At 44.8% G+C, this 23,305-nt stretch overlaps 1 protein-coding gene across 2 annotated transcripts in view; it reads left to right on the forward strand.

Annotated features, from left to right (window-relative positions):
• The first annotated feature begins 798 nt into the window (after positions 1-798).
• Positions 799-23,305, forward strand: part of UBE2F (ubiquitin conjugating enzyme E2 F (putative)) — a 123,772-nt gene continuing 101,265 nt past the window's right edge. Inside the window, exons 1-3 of one of the 2 annotated variants that reach the window (XM_074968116.1) lie at positions 799-893; positions 4,701-4,834; positions 23,237-23,266. In XM_074968116.1, the coding sequence (XP_074824217.1) occupies positions 4,717-4,834; positions 23,237-23,266 (148 nt within the window). In that variant the 5' untranslated portion in view covers positions 799-893; positions 4,701-4,716. The remainder of the gene's footprint in view (positions 894-4,700; positions 4,835-23,236; positions 23,267-23,305) is intronic. The other variant, XM_074968117.1, reaches the window with a different exon arrangement.

A 23,305-nucleotide genomic window follows, 5' to 3' on the forward strand; every position in this document is an offset into this window, starting at 1 on the left:
CCACGACTGGTTTCCTGCATACCCCGTAGCTTAAAAGCCAGGGCCGGCGTTAGGGGACAGCAAGCAGGGCAACTGCCTGCGCCCCCACGCCCCTGGGGGCCCCTCAAAGCTTTTTTTTGCTCAGGTTGCAGCTCTCTGCTGTGGGCCCCAGCAAGTCCAGCGCCGGCCCTGTTCTCTGGGTTATTTCGGCGGAGCCCCTGAAGCCTGCCCGGGGCCCCCGGCTGAGAAGCACGGCGGCAGCGGGCAGCGCAGACCAGGGCTCCCGCGGGTCTCACCTCGGCTGCGGGGAGAGACGGGCAGGCGGAGGGGGCGCCGCCACGGGCCAAGGAGACCCGAGCTGCGCGCGCTGCAGGGGGAGTCGGTAGCCGGCCCGCGGGCCCCACGCCGCCCCCAGCTGCCTTTGAGCAGCTGCCAACATCTTCGTACGGATCGGCGTCGCTGTGTCCCCTGGAGCCTGGGCCGAGACACCGGGACCTGGACCGAGGGCGACGGGCTGACCCGCTGCAGTGCTGGCGGCAGCTCGCCGAGCAGCCCGGAGCGCCGCGGGCTGGGGCGGGCCCCCCCACGGCCGGGGCGACGCGCGGGACTCCCGCTGCGGGGCCGGGGCCTCACCTCAGGGAGCCGCGCCGCGCTGTGACGTCATCCTCTTCCCGCCCGCGGGGCCGCGAGCCGGGGCCGGCTTCACGCGCCTCCCCGGGGGGACACGGGGCCGCGCCCCCGCGACGGGGGGGAGGAAGTGGGGCTGGCGCGCGGCGGCTGCTAATAAAGTTGGTGTTGAAAGAGCGGCCCCGCCCCCACTTCCGGGAGCGCCGGGCCGCGGGGCGGGGCCGCGCCGCGCCGGGCAGGCCGGGATGGTGGGGGCCGCTGCAGCCGGGACCTGAGTCGGTGCCCAGGTGAGTCCGCCCGGCCCGGCGCCAGCGAGCGCCCCTCCCCCCGGGGACACAGCGCGACCGGCCGGGGGACGCCGGCCCTCTTCCCTCCCTCCCCCGCCACCAGGGGGACAGGCCGGGGGACGCCGGCCCCCTTCCCTCCCTCCCCCGCCACCAGGGGGACAGGCCGGGGGACGCCGGCCCCCTTCCCTCCCTCCCTCCCTCCCCCGCCACCAGGGGGACAGGCCGGGGGACGCCGGCCCCCTTCCCTCCCTCCCTCCCCCGCCACCAGGGGGACAGGCCGGGGGACGCCGGCCCCCTTCCTTCCCTCCCTCCCTCCCCCGCCACCAGGGGGACAGGCCGGGGGACGCCGGCCCCCTTCCTTCCCTCCCTCCCTCCCCCGCCACCAGGGGGACAGGCCGGGGGACGCCGGCCCCCTTCCTTCCCTCCCTCCCTCCCCCGCCACCAGGGGGACAGGCCGGGGGACGCCGGCCCCCTTCCTTCCCTCCCTCCCTCCCCCGCCACCAGGGGGACAGGCCGGGGGACGCCGGCCCCCTTCCTTCCCTCCCTCCCTCCCCCGCCACTAGGGGGACAGGCCGGGGGACGCCGGCCCCCTTCCTTCCCTCCCTCCCTCCCCCGCCACCAGGGGGACAGGCCGGGGGACGCCGGCCCCCTTCCTTCCCTCCCTCCCTCCCTCCCTCCCCCGCCACCAGGGGGACAGGCCGGGGGACGCCGGCCCCCTTCCTTCCCTCCCTCCCTCCCTCCCTCCCCCGCCACCAGGGGGACAGGCCGGGGGACGCTGGCCCCCTTCCTTCCCTCCCTCCCTCCCTCCCCCGCCACCAGGGGGACAGGCCGGGGGACGCCGGCCCCCTTCCTTCCCTCTCTCCCTCCCTCCCCCGCCACCAGGGGGACAGGCCGGGGGTCGCCAGCCCCCTTTCTTTCCCTGCCCCCCACCCCCCCAATTGGGACAGCTGGATGCTGCCCCCTCCGCAACCCCAGTCCCCTTTCTTACCCTCCCCTTCGCCCTGCACATGGTTGGACTCTGCCTCCCCTTCCTACTCCTCCCAAAGGGACAGACGCTGCCCCCTTTTATCTCCCCTCGCCCTGGGGACAGACTGACTGACACTAGCATCCCCCCAACCTCTGAGGACCGACTGACCCAGTTAAGTAGGAGCAACTCAGTGTAGACAAATCCTGAATCTGCCAACTTTCCTGAGCTCCCAGCTACTACCTGCCCTGTTTAATTTACGCATCTCCCTATGTCAGCTCTTCTCTCCCACAACAATCGATCATTTTGGAACCTCGCAAGTGATTAAATTAACACGTTTTGGGGGCTCTTCTGTTCTCTGTTCCTGCCAAATAAATTCTGGGCTGTCCCCATGCCCTCTTCTTCTGCTCCGCCCCCCAGTTAACAAATTCTGAACACTTCCTGCTCTGCCCCCATTAGTGCAGTCTGGGGGACATGAATGCTCAGATTCGCAAAGGCATTTAGGCGCCTACTTTCCATTGAAATCAATGAAAGTTAGGCACCTAAACACCTTTGAGGATCTGGGCCTTATTCTTGTCCAGGATCTGAGGGGACAGGAGCTACTCTTCCCCATGTGATCATTCTGTTCTTTGTTCCCCCATCCCTCTGGGGAAAGTAGTAGGTGCTCCAGCTTCTTCTTTCTTCGCTCTCACTCCTTGTAAGAGTAGTAGTGCCTGTGCCATTCGTTCCTTGTTCTTCTGCTCCTCTTCCCTGGGCTGCTCTCTGGCCCTTTCTCCTTCCTCCAGAGAGGAGGAATTGGTGGTTTCCCATCCTAGCTTGGCTCACTTTGCCAAGCAAGATTTATATTTCCCCTAGGTAAGTGGATATTTCAGGACCAGATTTAGAGGCTACTACACCAAGTGCATTCAAGCTCTTTGCATTTTTTATCAGTATAATATTCCACAAATGTGATTTGTGATTGTTTGTAACTTTATTATTCAGTTCTTTGTTATGTTTTGTGCTTTTCAACATTTCCGTTTTGTTCCAGTTTAATGCCTTCATTTCCCTTTCTGTGTCTCTTCATTACCTAATTAATGCATTTTGCATTTTGAGTTTCTAAAATTTGGCATATAAATCATAGCCTGGATCCATGCTACTGTCTGCCCAGAATTTTGGAAAATAACTGCTTTTACATGTGCACTATCTAGATTTGCAGGCCTAAAATTTTTCCCTGGCTGTCTATTATGTAATATAAATGGATGTGGTAAGAAAGTGAAATCGCTGGTGCAGCAATTTGGCAAATTTTACTTCACTGCTTGTCCACAAGAATGGAGCATACAGGTACAGAGCTGAAGTCTACACAACAAAATCTCTCGTCAAGTCCCTCATGTTATGTTATGATTGATGTTGCCTTGCTGGCCTCCTTGATAACTACGTTGGCTCTATTTTTGTTCTGACCACATTACCTAGCCAATGAATCCCTCAAGTGGCTCACCCTTCTTCACTATAAGTTCATGATTCCTAAGAATATCTTTAAGGCCCTACTTAACTATGCCTCTTCCTGTTTTTCTAGTTTTAACTCAATTTGCTAACTTGTATGAAATGGCAAACTGCTTTGCCTTCACTAGAATTTTACCTTGAGATAATCTAAGTAAAGTTACTAATATAAGAGCACATCCTTTTTCCTCCAGTGAAGACAAAAATCTTACAGCGTGCAGTTTCCCCAGGCTTCTTTGGTCCTGGCCTACCAAAGAGCAATTTTCTCTAGAACTACCAGTGGTCTTGCATAACTGCCTTCTAGCTATTTGGCATATTGATTAGGTTTTGTTTTTGTAATTTTCAAGCATTGACCTTTATATTCCTTTATACAATGGAGGCCCATAGTGATGTATCACAGAAATCTTCACTAATTCCTTTAAGGGAAGACTGATGTAACAAAATGATCACTTCTTATCTTAGGAGCTGTGGCTGGGCCTCTGTATCTATCCAGATGCTTAAGGTTTGTCTACGCTATGAAGACCATGCCAGAATAGCTGTAGCCGTAGCTATAGTATCGATACACCTGGCATGACAGAAGGGGTTTTCCAACAGTATAGGAACACCACTTCCCTGAGCGATGGTAGCCAGACCAACGGAAGCATTCTTCCATTGTCATAGCTGAAGCTATACAGCGGGTGAGGTCAGCATAGTTACGTCATGCAGGGGTGTGTTGTGTTTGTTCCCTCCACACCCCTGCCCAACGTAGCTATGTCAGCCTACCTTCTAAGGGCTTGTCTACACTGGCAATTAACAGCGCTGCAACTTTCTTGCTCAGGGGTGTGAAAAAACACTCCCCTGCCAGTGTAAACAGTGCCTCAGCGCTGGGAGCCACGCCCCTTGTTGAGGTGGGTTTTTTAGAGCACTGGGAGAGCGCTCTCCCAGCACTGTGCCGCAACCACACAAGTTTGTTTTTTCACACCCCTGAGTGAGAAAGTTGCAGCGCTGTAAAGTGGAAGTGTAGACAAGGCCTTAGTATTTACACCTGAAATTGTCTCAGGTTGTCCTGAGCACCGTAGTGAGGCCGACCTAAGTCTCTGTGTAGATTGTGCTACGTCAATGGAACAGTTCTTCCGTCACCTAGCTACCACCTCTCGGGGAGGTGGGTTAACTATACACTGACAGGAGAACCCGTCTCGTCAGTGTAGGTAACATCTACACTGAAGCACTACAACCATACAGCTATGCTGCTGTAGCTTTTCAAGTGTCAGTAGGATACCATGGATACCACTTGGCTCTACACTTGGTCCCAACTTTTGACTATTTTGTGACTTTATCTGGCACTTTGAACTGTAGTGACTAATCTTATTTTGATGCCTGCGTTCTAGGTTGAAGATAGCCGTAATGCTAACATTGGCAAGCAAACTGAAGCGGGATGATGGTGTCAAAGGGCCTCGTACATCCAACCCAGCTTCTGATTCTACTCGGAGAGTGTCTATTAGAGATAAATTGCTTGTTAAAGGTAATTGATCCTTATGTTTAAGAGATTTGCTGTCCCATTAAATATAGTTAGTTCATCAACTAACAATACTAAATGCTGTGCGCAAGAGTTTACATCAATGTTTTTAAAAGGGCTTCCTTAGGTCACAAGGGTGTTGTGAAGTTAAATACATTAAAGATCGTGAGAGACAAGATGGGTGAGGTAATATCTTTTATTGGACCAACTTCTGTTGGTGAGAGAGACAAGCATACAACAATTAAAGATTTTAGGCACTTTGAGATCTACTGATGAAAAGTGCTATATAAGAGCTACGTATTAATACTACTATTACCGTGATTTGGACGCATATTACTGTGCGCTAAATATTATATAAGCAGTAATCTCCAGATCTGAGATTCAGCCACTGCAGTGTTGAGTTCAAACTTTGTGTTACTGGTAGCCACATAGGTGCAAGTAATGCAAAAAATAATAATAATCTGTAAATAGAACATTCTTTTATATTATTTAGTGCTAAAGTCCAGTGTTTGACATCGCAGTCATCAAATAATCAATTGTGATTATATGGTGACATTAGTATTACTGAATAAACTGGACAAGAAGATCAAGTTGATTAGACTGGAAAATATTTCTGTTAACAGAAATATAGGTAACTGGCTGTGACAGGAAAGCAAGTTCTGAAAGTAAGTGACGGATGGAGGTAGTTCTCAGTGACGTCTGAACTATGATTAAATGAAATCTTTGAACGTTAATATTTTTGAAATGAAAAAGAAATAGCCAGTTCAACAGATGATAATGCTACTGCCTATTTTGGGTTAACGGAAAGTTGTGGGTAAGAAATGTGGATTTAAAAAAAAAAATTTCAGCAGCACATCTTACTGATCTCTTATAGAAGGGCTTTTGTAGACTGCAGCAAGCTGGATATCAGTCTGTGGGAAGATCCCCTAGTTTCTGCAGATTTCTGCTGCGGCAGACTACAAATTTTGCAGCAATTCTGTGTAAATAGGAAAAAAGGCAGTGGCCAGTGAACTAAATATGAAAATGAATAATAAAATCAGTATAGCATTTTTATATTAAAATTATACAATTTTCGTGCTGCCAGATCTTATGTGGTACAGGATATTGCATTTAAAATCTCAAAGCACTTGGCGTTTTGAGGGTGGGATATAGCTTAACTCCCCTTTTCCCCATCCTTGCAACACTACACAGCTTTTCACTACCCCAGGTGTTCCACTGCATATAATAATGGATAAACTGGTTAGGTTGATGTTTTTGCTAAAAATGATTAGCAATGAAATTATCAATGTTGACCTGTAAGTTGTCATAGTGAAGTTCCGTGGTCTTTTCAAATGCAACAGTTCGTATTTCTCAGTCCCACTGTTTCAGGATTACTTGAAACTGACCTCAACGCATCCGTTTGTGTTCATTTTGTGTTGGTCATGTTACTTCCCAGCCATAGTGCTAGAAACCTGTGTTTTAAAATGAAAACTTAGATTCTGTCACACAGCAGGGAATAGATTTGTTGTAGATTTTGCATCCTCCTGTAAGCCAGATTCAGATTCTCCTCACATCTTATCTTCCTTCATTTGTGTAGCCATGTAGGGGGAAGATTTCGATTCAAGTTACAGATACTTGTGGCTTCACTGTTTAGGTCTCTCAGAAAGCTTGCCAAGAGCTTCTAGCTGAAACAGTTAAAGTATGGATTTATGATTTGATTTGCAGTTTAGCTTTAAGCATGGTTATATGTGCCCTGTGTGTTAAAGGAAAATGGTGATGTAGTGTAAAGCAGTGGTTCTCAAAGCCAGTCCGCCGCTTGTCCAGGGAAAGCCCCTGGTGGGCTGGACCGGTTTGTTTACCTGCAGGTTCAGCCGATCGCGGCTCCCACTGGCCGCGGTTTGCCGCTCCAGGCCAATGGGGGCTGCGGGAAGGGGGCCAGCACGTCCCTTGGCCCACGCCACTTCCCTGAACAAGTGGTGGGCTGGCTTTAAGAACCACTGGTGTAAAGTACATTCTAATCACTGCTTATAATACAAAATATTTAAACATCTTTCATTTTCTATCAGATGAATTTTCATAGTACCCTTAATAATGGCAACAATGTTCTTTAATTACAAAAATGTAGACATATATATTCAAATTCTTCCTCCTGCACTCAATGGGAAAGTGATATAAAGATATAGCCGTTGCTGTAACCATCACTAACAAACTTTAGTAGACTAAATGTTATACAAGTTACAAATCCCAAATTGGCAATTAAAATTAGAACTGAAAGCCACAAGCAGACAAATCTCAACCACAGCAACCAATTATTAAATAAAATGAGCCTTATGTCATGACCAGAGTTAAACTGGTCCAGAGGGAGAAATTCTAGGGGATGGGCCTGCTGGCCATCAAGGGAACTGACATCAGAACAAACAAGCTGATTTAACTGTTGCTGTGGGTACAGGTGGAGAGGGAGTTTCAGGTAATTGGGTCCTGGAAAATTTGAGTCTTAAAAGATAACTCACTAGCACATTAATTGCACAGGTCTTATCTAAACTAGGTACATTTCTGGAAAGTTTCCCACTGTTAACATTAATTCAGCTGAACGGGTGTTGTCAGTGTTATGAGCCCTAGTGTAGATGGGGTTTCAGCTCCTGATGTAGTTTTCACACCGTGTTGCTTAGACCTGCAGGGAGCAAATTTTAATTGACAGGGAACTGATAAACTGTGTTGGCAGCCAAAAGCCTGTATACAGTAGGGCTTCTAACATTGCAAACAACAGTTCAGCTGAACCATGTGAGCAATGGTGAGACATTCTTCAAAACTCTTTCTATTTTAGAGGGGACAATAATGACTCACCCTGTACTCAACTTCAGGCAGCTGCATTCTGCACAAGCCAAAGCTTGAATTTTATGGGGAGCCCTAAGTAGAAACAATTACCTTAATTTATTTAGCCTGGAGGTTTTCCATTTATGGATGACTGTTGCACAGTATGTCAGGAAGGAGTGATCAGTCTCCTGGGAATTGTGTACATTAAAGGCAGTGATCCAATTGTTCTTTACTTTAGGTGTTGTCTACAGTGCAAGAAATAAATACTCCCAGTTCCCAATGAGTGTCAGCAAGGGGTGAAGTTGAACTGGTGCTAAAACATGATTTAGCTATGAGTGTAGATAGGCTGGAACAAGCAATATTCAGCACCATTTTTCCTTGTCTATACATAGAATCATAGAATATCAGAGGTGGAAGGGACCTCAGGAGGTCATCTAGTCCAACCCCCTGCTCAATTCAGGACCAATCCCCAACTAAATCATCCCAGCCAGGGCTTTGTTCAGCCTGACCTTAAAAACCTCAAAGGAAGGAGATTCCACCACCTCCCTCGGTAACGCATTCCGGTGCTTCACCACCCTCCTAGTGAAAAAGTTTTTCCTAATATCCAACCTAAACCTCCCACACTGCAACTTGAGACCATTACTCCTTGTTCTATCATCTCGTACCACTGAGAACAGTCTAGATCCATCCTCTCTGGAACCCCCTTTCAGGTAGTGGAAAGCAGCTATCAAATCCCCCCTCATTCTTCTCTTCCGTAGACTAAACAATCCCAGTTCCCTCAGCCTCTCCTCATTAGTCATTTGTTCCAGTCCCCTAAACATTTTTGTTGCCCTCGGCTGGACGTTTTCCAATTTTTCCACATTCTTCTTGTAGTGTGGGGCCCAAAACTGGTCACAGTACTCCCGATGAAGCCTCACCAATGTCGAATAGAGGGGAACGATCACGTCCCTCGATCTCCCGGCAGTGCCCCTACTTATACAGCCCAAAATGCCATTAGCCTTCTTGGCAACAAGGGCACACTGTTGACTCATATCCAGCTTCTCGTCCACTGTAACCCCTAGGTACAGGTAGCTGAACTAGTATTAAACACAATTTAACTGTATATGTTACCTGTTGCTGACATTTCTTGTCAGTAACAGCTATGTTCTGTAGTGCAGACAAGGCCTCAAAATCCAGGAGTAGTGATGACTCCAGCAGGATACCCAGACTGAAGTATTTTGGTGCTAGGTGGGCATTCCTTTAATTGGTGCAGATAGTCTCAGCCCATTCTACTTAGATGTTTGACACTTTCAACAAGATATCACTTCAGTCTTGACATGATAATCACAGCCAGTTCATTTTCATGTAGGTGTCTATTTTGGCCAGGCTTTGGGGAAGGAATGAAACAGTAGAATCTGTGTTTGGTGAAAGAAATGGAACTGGATATCATTAGCATACTAATCACACTGCAGCCTAAAAAATATCTAGCTATCAGCCAGCTGTCACAAATAACCCAGATGCCATTTTGACCATTGGATGTAGATTGGGACATAGCCATCTTAACCTCCGATAATAGACCAGTGCATCCAAGAACAACTACCTAGCTGATAAGAATATTTCTGCTAAAATAATCATTGGTAATATTTAAGTTATTAGATGTTAAGGTTACTACCTCATTCATATGCTGTCTTCAAATTCATTAAGACCTCATCCAGACTAGAAAAAAGATGATCATTTGAAAGCCACGCTATCTGGAATGTTTTAATTAAGTGCTTTTTAAAATGTTGTTTACACTTAGTGTAGACTGCCGCTGGAACCCCTGCCTGCCACCCGCTGCCCCATTCAGCTCCCCCTCTTCTTCCTGACTGCCCCCCCAGGACCTCTGCCCCCATTCAACCCCCCCAGTTCCCTGCCCTCTGACTGCCCCAATCTCTATCCACACCCCTGACCACCACCCGGAACTCCCCTGCTCCCTATCCAACCTCCCCTGCTCCCTCCGCGCTGCCTGGAGCACTGGTGGCTGGCAGCGCTACAGCCATGCCGCCCAGAGCACCAGGACAAGCAGCCGTGCTGCCTGGCTAGAGCCAGCCACACCACTGCGCAGCACAGAGCACCGGGTCAGGCCGCAGCTCTGCAGCTGCGCTGCCCGCCAAGAGTGTGCTGCCTGGCAAGAGCTTGCAGCCCTGCCGCCGAGAGCATTGCACCGGCGGTGCAGTGAGCTGAGACTGCGGAGGAGGGGGAACAGCGGGGGAGGGGCTGGAAGCTCAGGGGCTGGGCAGGAGGGTCCCGCGGGCCAGATGTGGCCTGAGGGCCGTAGTTTGCCCACCTCTGTTCTAGCTGTGTACTACAGTGGTGCCTGCTGCATTTATTGCCTCTTGGTGTGGGAAAGTGTCCTGCCGCAGAGGAAGAAATAAGGCTGACATCCCTAGAAACCTTTGGGAGAGTATTGCAATGTACCTCCATGGAAGTTTCATCATGATCTCTCAGAATTCCAGGAAGAGACGTGCACATAAACTGTTCCACATAGCCTGTCCTGCCGAACTCTATAGGTGAATGAAAAGCAGATAGCAACTGTGTCTCGTTGTACTGCTACTTCTTCTAGTACGAGAAAATTAATGAAAAGTCAAAAGCTGCATCCTGCTAATTGGGGGTGCCGTTCCTGTCATGAAAAATTTGTCTACACGCTTACCCCAGGTTCCTTCCCCTACATGGGGCTCACTCGTGCTCAACTGGCAGGACTGGTAAAACTGTGATAGAGTCAAAAACAGGTCCTGTCCTTTATAATCCTCCCTTTTCTCCTCATCCGCCACTACCACCTCCTTGTTGTTCTCGGCAGTAGTCTGTGACTCTGGCTCCTTGGAGGTATCCACAGCCATGTGTGGGGTGGCGATAGGGTCATAGAATCACAGAATATCAGGGTTGGAAGGGACCTCAGGAGGTCATCTAGTCCAACCCCCTGCTCAAAGCAGGACCAATCCCCAACTAAATCATCCCAGCCAGGGCTTTGTCAAGCCTGACCTTAAAAACTTCTGAGGAAGGAGATTCCACCACCTCCCTCGGTAACGCATTCCAGTGTTTCACCACCCTCCTAGTGAAAAAGGTTTTCCTAATATCCAACCTAAACCTCCCACACTGCAACTTGAGACTATTACTCCTCGTTCTGTCATCTGCTACCACTGAGAACAGTCTAGAGCCATCCTCTTTGGAACTCCCTTTCAGGTAGTTGAAAGCAACTATCAAATCCCCCCTCATTTTTCTCTTCCGCAGACTAAACAATCCCAGTTCCCTCAGCCTCTCCTCATCATTTTTGTTGCCCTTGGCTGGACGTTTTCCAATTTTTCCACATTCTTCTTGTAGTGTGGGGCCCAAAACTGGACACAGTACTCCAGGTGAGGCCTCACCAATGTTGAATAGAGGGGAACGATCACGTCCCTCAATCTGCTGGCAATGCCCCTACTTATACATCCCAAAATGCCATTGTCCTTCTTGGCAACAAGAGCACACTGTTGACTCATATCCAGCTTCTCGTCCACTGTAACCCCTAGGTCCTTTTCTGCAGCACTGCTGCCGAGCCATTCAGTCCTTAGTCTGTAGCGGTGCATGGGATTCTTCCGTCCTATGTGCAGGACTCTGCACTTGTCCTTGTTGAACCTCATCAGATTTCTTTTGGCCCAATCCTCTAATTTGTCTAGGTCCCTCTGTATCCTATCCCTACCCTCCAGCGTATCTACCTCTCCTCCCAGTTTAGTGTCATCTTCAAACTTGTTGAGGGTGCAATCCATACCATCCTCCAGATCATTAATGAAGATATTGAACAAAACCAGCCCGAGGACCGACCCTTGGGACACTCCACTCGATACCGGCTGCCAACTAGACATGGAGCCATTGATCACAACCCGTTGAGCCCGACAATCTAGCCAGCTTTCTATCCACCTTATCGTCCATTCCTTCAGCCCATACTACTTTAACTTATTGGCAAGAATACTGTGGGAGACCGTGTCAGAAGCTTTGCTAAAGTCAAGGAACAACATGTCCACTGCTTTCCCCTCATCCACAGAGCCAGTTATCTCGTCATAGAAGGCAATTAGATTAGTCAGGCATGACTTTCCCTTGGTGAATCCATGCTGACTGTTCCTGATCACTTTCCTCTCCTCTAAGTGCTTCAGAATTGGTTCCTTGAGCACCTGCTCCATGATTTTTCCAGGGACTGAGGTGAGGCTAACTGGCCTGTAGTTCCCAGGATCCTCCTCCTTCCCTTTTTTAAAGATGGGCACTACATTAGCCTTTTCCTAGTCGTCCGGGACCTCTCCCGATCACCATGAGTTTTCAAAGATAATGGCCAATGGCTCTGCAATCCCATCCGCCAACTCACTTTAGCACTGGAGAGCAGATAGAGGTGTGCTCACCAGGCTGGACAACCAAAAAAAAAAAAAAAAGGCATTGGACAGTGTCGGGCATTGTGGGACAGCTGCTGGAGGACTGTTAGGGTTGATGTAAGTAATGCAATGTCTACACTCACGGTGCGTTGACCTCTGTACATAAACCATGTCTCTGTGCCGCAAAGAGAGGTGGTGTTACTATGTCGTTGAAATGGGTCACTTATATCGGTGAGAGACATGTAAGTGTAGAGACGTGCATAGCTAGGTCTACGTAAAGCAGCTTATGTCGATCTAACTTTGTAGTGTAGACCAGGCAACATACTCTTGCACCTTCTACTTAGCTACCTGTTTGCTGTTCTCCCCATCTGTTCCTTGAGACTGACATACTGTGGGCACTGGCTAGTTTTCAGAGACTGGAAACATGGCATTTATAACTTTTCCTGTTCAGGTTTTTGAAAGCCATCAACTTCAGCTGAAAGAGAGAATTCACTTTTTGGAGTTACCATATTTTCATTCTTTGAAGACCAGCTTTTGCGTGAGTCATGACTGCTGATAGTGCCTGATTGTTCAAGATGGTCAGTGCCTCACAGGACTGGGCCAAAGACAGATTGTTCTTGGATGACTGAAAGAGGCCAGGGGACTGCAAGCAAAAATACTATGAGAATTAAATTTTATAATAAAGTAAAATTTATTAAAAAAATTACATGACAAAGTGTCAGTGATAAAAGTATAATGTGTATGCTTATGGGATCATAGACGCACTTTATTCAGCTGCATTTTTTTTGCAAAAAGTAAAGGAGTACTTGTGGCACCTTAGAGACTGACAAATTTATTTGAGCATAACCTTTCGTGAGCTACAGCTCACTTCATCGGATGCATTCAGTGGAAAATACAGTGGGGAGATTTATGTACATAGAGAACATGAAACAATGGGTGTTACCAGCAGGAGAGCGGGGGGGGGGTGGGAACGGGAACCTTTTGTAGTGATAATCAAGGTGGGTCATTTCCAGCAGTTGACAAGAATGTCTGAGGAACAGTGGGGGCTGTAGGGGGGGAATAAACATGGGGAAATAGTTCTATTTTGTGTAATGACCCATCCACTCCCAGTCTCTATTCAAGCCTAAGTTAATTGTATCCAGTTTGCAAATTAATTCCAATTCAGCAGTCTCTTGTTGGAGTCTGTTTTTCAACAATTTCCATCCCACCATCAACCTCAGCCTGGACTAGTCCACACAAGAGATCCACTTCCTGGACACTATGGTGTTAATAAGCGATGGTCACATAAACACCACCCTATACCAGAAACCTACTGACCGCTATTCCTACGTACATGCCTCCAGCTTTCACCCTGACCACACCACACGATCCGTTGTCTACAGCCAAGCTCTACGATACAACCACATTTGCTCCAACCCCTCAGACAGAGACAAACACCTACAAGATCTCTATCAAGCATTCTTACAACTACAATACCCACCTGCGGAAGTGAAGAAACAGATTGACAGAGCCAGAAAAGTACCCAGAAGTCACCTACTACAGGACAGGCCCAACAAAGAAAGTAACAGAACGCCACTAGCCGTCACCTTCAGCCCCCAACTAAAACCTCTCCAACGCATCATCAAGGATCTACAACCTATCCTGAAGGACGACCCATCACTCTCACAGATCTTGGGAGACAGGCCAGTCCTTGCTTACAGACAGCCCCCCAACCTGAAGCAAATACTCACCAGCAACTATACAACAGAACCACTAACCCAGGAACCTATCCTTGCAACAAAGCCCGTTGCCAACTGTGTCCACATATCTATTCAGGGGACACCATCATAGGGCCTAATCACATCAGCCACACTATCAGAGGCTCGTTCACCTGCACATCTACAAATGTGATATATGCCCCTCTGCCATGAACATTGGCCAAACCGAACAGTCTCTAAGTAAAAGAATAAATGGACACAAATCAGACGTCAAGAATTATAACATTCAAAAACCAGTTGGAGAACACTTCGATCTCTCTGGTCGCTCGATTACAGACCTAAGAGTTGCAGTTCTTCAGCAAAAAAACTTCAAAAACAGACTCCAATGAGAGACTGCTGAATTGGAGTTAATTTGCAAACTGGATACAATTAATTTAGGCTTGAATAGAGACTGTGAGTGGGTGGGTCATTACACAGAGTAAAACTATTTCCCCATGTTTATTCCCTCCCTACAGCCCCCACTGTTCCTCAGACATTCTTGTCAACTGCTGGAAATGGCCCACCTTGATTATCACTACAAAAGGTTCCCGTTCCCACCCCCCGCTGGTAATAGCTCATCTTAAGTGATCACTTTCTTGTTCCAGTGTGTATGGTAACACCCATTGTTTCATGTTCTCTATGTATATAAATCTCCCCACTGTATTTTCCACTGAATGCATCCGATGAAGTGAGCTGTAGCTCACAAAAGCTTCTGCTCAGATAAATTTGTTAGTCTCTAAGGTGCCACAAGTACTCCTTTTCTTTTTGCGAATACAGACTAACACGGCTGCTACTCTGAAACCTGTCATTTTTTTTGAAGTACATCAAAATCTTACTTTTCATCATGTGTCTCGTATATTTCATTCTGTTGAAGAGATATTGGCAGCTTGAAATCTAGTTAAATGTTTAAAGAGCAGAGCTAATAGTTCTAGGTACTGTGCCTGCCCCATTGGCATCCTGATAATTTTTGTGGTTTTACAACCAGATTATTTATTTATTTATTTATTGGTCTGTTCTGTTACTTTGTGAAAGACTCCCAAAACTGGGAAGTGAAAGAGAAAGTGCAGATAAATGCACTATGTGAATAAACTGGGAAAAACAGAGAAATTAGTTTTTTACTCTAATCTTTTAGTTACAGTAATCCTTGTTGTTACTCATAACCATAGTAAGCAAGAAGATCAAAGGGTATGATTGAAAGAGAGAAAAATACTTTACATTTCCAAAGCATTGTCCATTTAAGGATTGAAAAAAAGTTAAATTATGAATTCATATATCCGTTACGTTCACTACAGGCCTATTTCTGAAATGGTCACATAAGGCATTGCATGCTGAAAAGGGAATATATTTTTATGGATTCATAACATCAGCTTACAGTGAAATGGTGCTTATATGTGAAGAAAGATGAGCTTTGGGGTAAATTAAAGATCAACACTTAATGAAGGAAAACAAAAATGGAATTACATGAAAGTATGCGACAAATACAGTAAAACCTACATAAATTAGTTATGGTAAGAGGAGTTGGAAGAAATCCAAAGGAAAGTATTGTCAAGACTTTCTAGTGTTTAACTTACAAAGGAGAGATTTGCTCTGATACATTGCCCAATTTTAATTTTAGTCCTTATTTGTACCTAATTTTCATGTGTGCATCTCTGTGGCACAAGTAAAGTGACTTGTACAAGGTTGCATATTGTTTTGTTTTTTTCTGGATTAGAGAGAGATTGATTTCTGGCTTCCATTCCTTTGCATTGTTAGCCTGCACGATTTATTTCACTTAGTGCTGCTAGTTTGCTGATAATTCGATAGGCTACTCTTATATTGCATATAGACTAAGTATGTGGTTTGACAACGTTCTCTTTCCGGTAAGCATTTGGAAGAGGAAGGAGTAAAGTATACATCTTTCACTCTAATTAAAAATGGGTAGAATTGGACAAAATCTTTTTCAGACTTTACAAGTTCTCTTCATTTGTAATACCAACCCACAATTTAATTATACAGCTCCGGGGGAGCAAAACATCCATTTGCCTTGAATAATAGACTTGATACAGTTTTTAGTAAGAAGAATGAAAATGGAAATGTCAGTGTCAGTGTTCTGTTACTGGAACTGGGATATGGAAAGCGGAGATAAATGTCAAGATACATATCTTGAACTGAGGCAGGATCAAAAGACGTACAAAACAAAATGCACTTTCCCTATATGGTCTAATAAAGGGGGATGGAAGGGAATCTCATTATAGGTAATTTTGTTCTGAATGTAGTAATTTTGCAGGCTCCGTTCTGAGCTTCATGCTCCTGCATATGTCAATCAAGATTATGCTTTGTGTTCATATCCATACTATTGGGGAATTTTTACGGTGGGGAAGGAAGAATTTACTGGTTAAAAAACCCTGCTTTTATGACTGAATTTAATCGTGTTTAACTTGTGGTTTTTTTTTCACATTTGTTATTGCTCTAAATTGTTTAAAGAAGATTCATCAATTTGGAATTGACTCTGAAGAAGAGTTAATGGTAGATTCAGTTTCCACAACTACCGCTCAGTTATTGTTCCTTGTGGCTCCATTCCAACCAATTTTTGTGATGGTAGAATCATGTTCCAATTTTTGAAATGTTTTCCACTTCTTTGTTGTGTGAAAGACCTGTGCAAACAGGAAAACATTGTACTATGCATGGAAGACAGTGAAACGGACTATAAGCAAAAGTAAACAAACTGAGAAATGGAGAGAGATTTCTCTCCAGTGTTTGTCACGTGCCACGTCTTGGAGAGAGCCCTTACATTTTATGTCACAAAACTTGCTTTCCTTTAAGAGTCATTGTCTGATCAGTTTAGGTTCAGTACCAAAAATGTATGTAAAAGCCTAAAGTCAATAGAAATATTTTTGTGAAATCTAAAAAAGAAAATTATATATTTTAGGTTAAGATTTAAACATCTGTTCTGCATTGTGGGAAGCTCATATATAACAGTAGTTGATACTTGTAACAGTACATATATATTTTCAGATTTTTAAAAGTGGGGTTTTGAATTATAGTAATACCTGCTTCTACTTGTGTGAGGCCTTGTATTTGGAAGAGTACGCTCTCCACAAATGAAATTGGTTTGAATGGCCAGCTAGTTACAATGTATGTATGTATGTAGATCATCAATAGAGTAGTAAAACATCAGCAGAGTTCTAGTGGTATTTTTAAGGTTTTGGTTAAAGTATTGATTATTCTTGTATTATGCTTACAGCAAAGTAAGAGACATTTAATGAAATGAGGGTTTAACTTCTGATTGTGCTATACTTTGAACAGAAAGTTTGTTATGTGCTACTATAGGGCATTTAGCCTAACTGAATCATCAACTTCAGATGCATACTGCTTATAGTAACCTGTCCCACCTGATAAGGTTGACAAATACTTCAGTATTTAGCCTTAAAACAGATTAATTTTTAAATTAATTTACAGTAATTTATCGCTTAGCTGTACATTACTAATGTAAATATCAAGTTGGACGGGTTTCTTAAAGTAGAGGTCAGTGTGATACATGAAGTTTGTGTAACCAGAGCATGGTAAATATCTTCTCTGCCTCTGTTAGATCTCACAGTTGAGGTTTAGCAGTCTACTATATCTTCCCTTTTGTCATTCCTATAAATTACTACACTGACTTTAATAATTAGATCAGTGGTTCTCAAACTTTTCTATTGGTGACCCCTTTCACACAGCAAACCTGAGTGCAACCCCCGCTATAAATTAAAACATTTTTTTATATTTCAAATATTATAAATAGGGCCCTACCAAATTCATGGTCCATTTTGGTCAATTTCGGTCATAGGATTTTAAAAATCGTAAATTTCATGATTTCAGCTATTTGAACCTGAAGTTTCATAGTATTGTAATTGTGGGGGTGGTCACAAGGCTATTGTAGGCAAGGTTGCAGTGCTGCTACCCTTAGTTCTGAGCTGCTGCTGGTGGCAGTGCTGCCTTCAGAGCTGGGGAGTGGTAGCTGCTGGCTGGGAGCCCAGCTCTGAAGTGAAGTGAAGGGCCAAGGCATGTTGTTTTTTTGTGACTTTAAGATCAGAAATAAACAACCTCCAGCAGCAGCTAATAAAACCATGCTCCAAGGGATCTTGAAAAGCACGTCTTGTCCTATGTTCCCTCTAAGCTGCGCTGTCAGGCAGCTGCTCAGGAGAGAGTCAAGTGCTGTGCAGTTGATTAGCAGAGCATGCACATCCAGCCACATAGGCCCCTCCCCCCACTGCTTTGCAGCCACATTTCTTCTGCAGCTGCTCCCGGGACCCTCCTGCTGGCTGTGCAGAGCGGGGGTAGGGGTTGCGCTGATGTCAGGGTGTCCCTCTTCTCCTGCCACTGTACCCCATCTCTGCAGAGCAAGGGAGAGGGGACAGCCTGGCTCAGGACTTGGAGCTGCTGAGGTCTGAAGGACTCCAGCCTCCAGGCAGGGAGTGAGTGCCTTTCTTAAAGAGACAGCTCAGGGTCTCTGAGATTTCCCCAGCAGCCAGCCCTGTCTGTCTGTCTGTCTCTCCCCGGTGTTCATGTCCCCATCTCTGCAGAGCAGGGGAGGGGAGACAGGGCTCAGGAGAGCTTTCAGTGAGTGCCTTAAAGAGACAGCACACGGCATCTCTCAGAAACTTCCCCAGCAGCCAACACACACACTGTGTCTGTCTCTCTCTGTCTGTCTGTGTGTGTGTCTCTCTCTCTCACTCCCCAACGCATACTTGTATTGTTGTTACTTCTTGGTACTTCCTGCAATGCACATATAGTCTGTATAATTTTATTCTTTCGAAGTGTATTATTTTAGTATTTTGACTTGTCTATGCAGTTCATAATTTTTATTTCTCTTACACTTAAATTTAACTATTTGAGTAGTGAGTTCTAAAATGCCTAACCTGTCCTGACTGGAGTAATTATCCCTATGGTAACTTTTAAAAAATATATATTATATCTAGGTTTTTGTGTCTACTGGTGGCGCACATCTGCACATACCTCGTTGCACATAACAAAATTTATTCCGCACGTGGATGGAAAAAATTAGAGGAAACACTGGTCTTGTCCCACCTCACAGCACATACCTTTGAGGAATGCAGTTGCCATTGGGATTTTCCTGTTCCTTCTTTCCTGTAAACTCAGTGTCTGGTTCTTTCCACAAAGTAATTCTTAGTAAATAGCTATGGTCTCATTGATACCCATAAAATCAGGATTATGATTACAGAATAATCAAATCATCCAAAAGTAATCACCAGCTGTGACATTTGACTTTTGTAAGATTGCATTTGCATTGTATTGTGTTCAGAAATGTAATTATCTGCATGCTAAAGTGTAATGTATACTTCCCTGTGCCTTTCCTGTGAAGTCTTAAAGAAAAATAAAAGCCCTCTTACATAGCAGGGAGAGAGACTTCTGGGTTGTGGGAGGCTTACTCGTTCATAAACCCATAATGAATGCCTGAACATAACTAGAGAGACAAGGTGGGTGAGATGCTATCTTTTATTGGGCCAACTTCTGTTGGTGAAAGAGACAAGCTTTTGAGCCACACAGAGCTCTTCTTCAGGTCTTTGACCTGAAGTAGAAGACCCGAAGAGCATGGAGTGACTTGAAATCTTGTCTCTCATCAACAGATGTTGGTCCAATAAAAAGATAGTATCTCGTCCACCTTGTCTCTCTAATATCCTGGGACCAACACAGCTACAGCAACACAGCAATGAACATAACTAGAAGTCCTAAGAATTTTGTCCACAGGAGAACCCCTAGTAGAGTTTTAGGATTGCATCAGTTCACAATTTAAATGGTGTAGTTTAAGGATCTGTTTTCATTATACTGTGAAAACACATTAATCTAATCCAGTTCCCAGTATCTAAAGAGTTACAAGGATGAATTTGGTCTAACGACTGATAAATATTAAACTCTCAAAGCTGTACTCGGAGAATAATTTCTGCCATGAAATGACAGAAAATACCTTACAGAAAACGGAGGGTGAAAAGCCCAATTTTAATATTAATTGTAGTAAAGCCCACATGTGCTGGAAATAGCCCTTAAATGTCACAAAACTTACTTTTCCTTAGAGCCACTATCAGATCAATTTAGATTCTGAACTAAAAAGTTTCTAAAAGTTTAAGCCAATAGAAATATTTTTGTGAAATCTAAAAATGAAAATTGTATATTTGGGTTTGGATTTAAACATCTTTCCTGCATTGTTGACAGACAAATATATAACTATTGTGCTAGTTAGTGAGTGAGTCAGAAAATGAAGCTGCGATAATTAGTCTGTTTTATTGCCTTTCCTGGATGAAATGAAAAAAACATTGATTTATTTTCTTAAAAATATATATTTTTAATATTTAAAAGATTTGCTGAAAAACCAGAAATCTTGTGGGAAGGAGTAAATATAAATAAAATTGAAAACGAGGCAACTGTGCTGAGACTTTGGCTTTATACAGAGTGGGTGGGATGGAAGGGTGAAAAACTTGCTGTACTTTTTTTCCATCTGACCAACAGAGATTGCTGCACAAAATACAGTCATTGGCCTGTCTGCCTCTTCCTGGGGTGTTCTTCACTCCTCCTACTGCTGGCTTCCATCAGCAAGGCAGCAGCCAACATGGCAGCAGCTTTGGGGGGAAAATGGTTTGATGGAGGAGATGACAAAGGACATCTGTGTTGGGTGAGGGCAGAGCATAGGGGCCACAACAAACAAAGTGAAGAGAAGGTGCAAAAGGAAAAAGGAACTGGAAGGGGGAAACTTAGGAAAGGGGTGTGACAGAAGGATCCCTGTATTCACATGCTAGACTGTTGTAATAATCTTTGTACAAACTGTGCATTGTGAGGTATCGTTAGAAAACTAATAACTTGCTGGTCAATGATATCATGGTGAAATGTACGGTATGTAGCAACATTATATGTAAAGTTATGAATGCCCCCTGTGTGGTGGTGATAGCACATGTTCAAACTGTGACTAGGCAAAGTTGTTAAACAAGTCTATCTTAAATAAAGGAATGTGTGTTGACCTCATTTTACATATAAATAGTAAACAAGGTCCTTGAGACAGCAAGAGGTGGAAGTGGCAGGAGACAAGACAAATCTGCATTTCAGCATACACAGGGGAGAAGAAAGAGCATGGGGGCACCTTGACTGTTGGATTCTGTCGTCGCCTTTTCTGTTTGAATAAATTTTGCTTTGGGGGTAATCCTCAGAAGAAGCCACTGTAAAGGGTGACTGGACTATAAAAGTGAGGGGCAAAAACACCCAAAGGCATCTCTGTGTATGTATCCTCTCTCTCCCTCTCCCATATAAAGACAACAAAGGAACCAGTCCTTTGATTCTGGGGGAGATCCTGACATGGGAATTTGGTCAGCCCTATTGCTGGGAACATGTGGTAAGGATTTCGCCTCGAACCAAGTCCCACTTGTAAAATTTTAGCTCCTAAAAAGAGTTATCTTTATTTCTCTTGTAACCATTTCTGGTTGTAATACCTTATGCTTGTACTCACTCAAAACCTCTCTTTGTAGTTACATAAATGTATTTTGTTTTTAGTCTAAAATAATCCAGTAATCCTTAAACTGAACTGTTTGCTAACTCCAGTTAAAGCAGAAAACTGTTGAATGTTGACATATTAGGTCCAATGGACCTCTAATATCTGAACAGCCCAAGAGAGGGTTGGACAGTGCAGGACACACATTTTTGGGAAAATTCGGGACTAGTAGTGTGTTCGGGTCACTCTGCAAGTGGTAACCTAGGTTGGTGGAAGCCAGAGTATGACTGGTGTGTTGCTGACAGGCTGCTGGGTTCACAGTGGCTGGACCAGGGCTGCAGCTCTACATAGGCACTCGGGGTGTAACCTGCATACTGTTAGGCTGGTTGGGAGCAGCCCTGGTTGGGAGGTACAACAGCAAAGCATTGTGAGGCACCCAAGGTTGCAGGGCAGGTGGTGTTTACACCCTAGAACGTGACAAGGGGATAAACATAGGAAGCTGTTGAGGGAGGAGGTTTAAGTGGCTGGTTTCAGTCACACCTAATGCAGTATCAGGCTACGAGGCTTCCCCTAAGAATACAAGTTAGAGAGGTTCTAGGCAGGTTTGGCCGTTTCCTGGGGGGAAAGAGTAGTTTGGGGTGGACACTGGTAAGTATAGGGTTAAACCCAGGTTAAACTGGGGAAAAATGATTGCACCAGTGTCCAAAAAGTTCAGCAAGCACAGAACAAATCTTTTCAAACTTTGGATGCCTCTGTTCAAAGTCAGGAATAGGCTCCGTCTGTCAGCTACATCAAAGTTGGTCGTCTGCTGCAGAATGCTGCATGGTCAAATGGACCTGGACTGGTAATCTGTAATTGTGCATGCTTCTGATTGCTTAATACTTCAAGCCTACAACTCTGCATTATTGTCATTTTCAATGAATCCGATGTTTTCAACTTTTGTTTATATAATACTGAAAACTGAACTATGAGTCAAGAGGTATAACTTCCTGGAGGAAAATACCAAACCAAAATCTATACTGACATTCCGTATTATAATTACCGTATATATATGTATATATTTATTAGTGTTATGCCCACTGCAGTTCTAGTTTTTATTTGTACAAGCCTTAATTAAACTACGAACCTACTGTCTTATGTAACCACAATTTAAATATGTAATTAAAACTAAGTGTAATGTTATGTGCCTTAATGAAACAGGGTTTTTAAAATAGAAAATGTCTTAAACTTGGAGTAACTAGTTTTTCCTGGGGCGGTAAAAACCATGATTTTACCTGCTAGTAGCATATACCATGTCATTCCTGGATCCAGGGGAGGGTAGGGCTTAATGTGGAAGCCTTCAAAATGTCAAATAAGTATCTAACACTTAGAGCAATTATCCAATATCTGAATATTTGGGGTTTTCCCATCACTGATGTGACATGTATTTTTATTTTATGGACAGTGAGGTTTGCTGCGCATACATTTTTGTAGCTATGCATTTTTATGCCAAGCATTGTATACTGATGAAATACACCGAGGAGATAAGTTAGGTTTGAGAGCAAGGTTGGTCTGGTAGGTTAAGAGCTCCTTAAAAATGGCCTAAAAATTATCATTTAACTGCAAGAATGACATGACTTTTTTTTTGTTTTGTTTTTGCTGCTAGTAATGTGTTTTCCTCAACTGTTAGGCTTAAACACAATAAGATATGTTTACTTTTTGGTAATAACTTAAAACTCGCCCACTAGTAGGTCCTATGAACCCTGAATGTGGAGCCCTATGCTCCCAAAGACATTCTTCCCCAGACACACCCTGTCTTAAAAAGACCTGGTCTCTCAGCCCTTGCCATAAGCATCTGTCCAAGGGGTATGAGGAAAAGTTGAACTTGGTGATGAACATATAAAAAGAATTTCCAGAAGAAGTGTGGTTAAGGAGGGATTTGAAGAGGAGTTGTCTTGAATACAGTAAATGATACTTTTAAAGCAGTAAAAAAGTTTGTTTAAACTGAGCACATCTGTCCATTCAGACCTTTTTATTTTCACATGCAACATGAAGCCAGCGTTAACAGTAATCTTTCTTTTCTTTTTAACAGAGGTTGCAGAACTTGAAGTTAATTTACCTTGTAAGTATGGTGTTCAATATTATGCATTTTAAGAAAAAG

This window comes from Natator depressus, chromosome 11 (assembly GCF_965152275.1).
Source record: "Natator depressus isolate rNatDep1 chromosome 11, rNatDep2.hap1, whole genome shotgun sequence".
Lineage (NCBI taxonomy): Eukaryota > Metazoa > Chordata > Testudines > Cheloniidae > Natator > Natator depressus.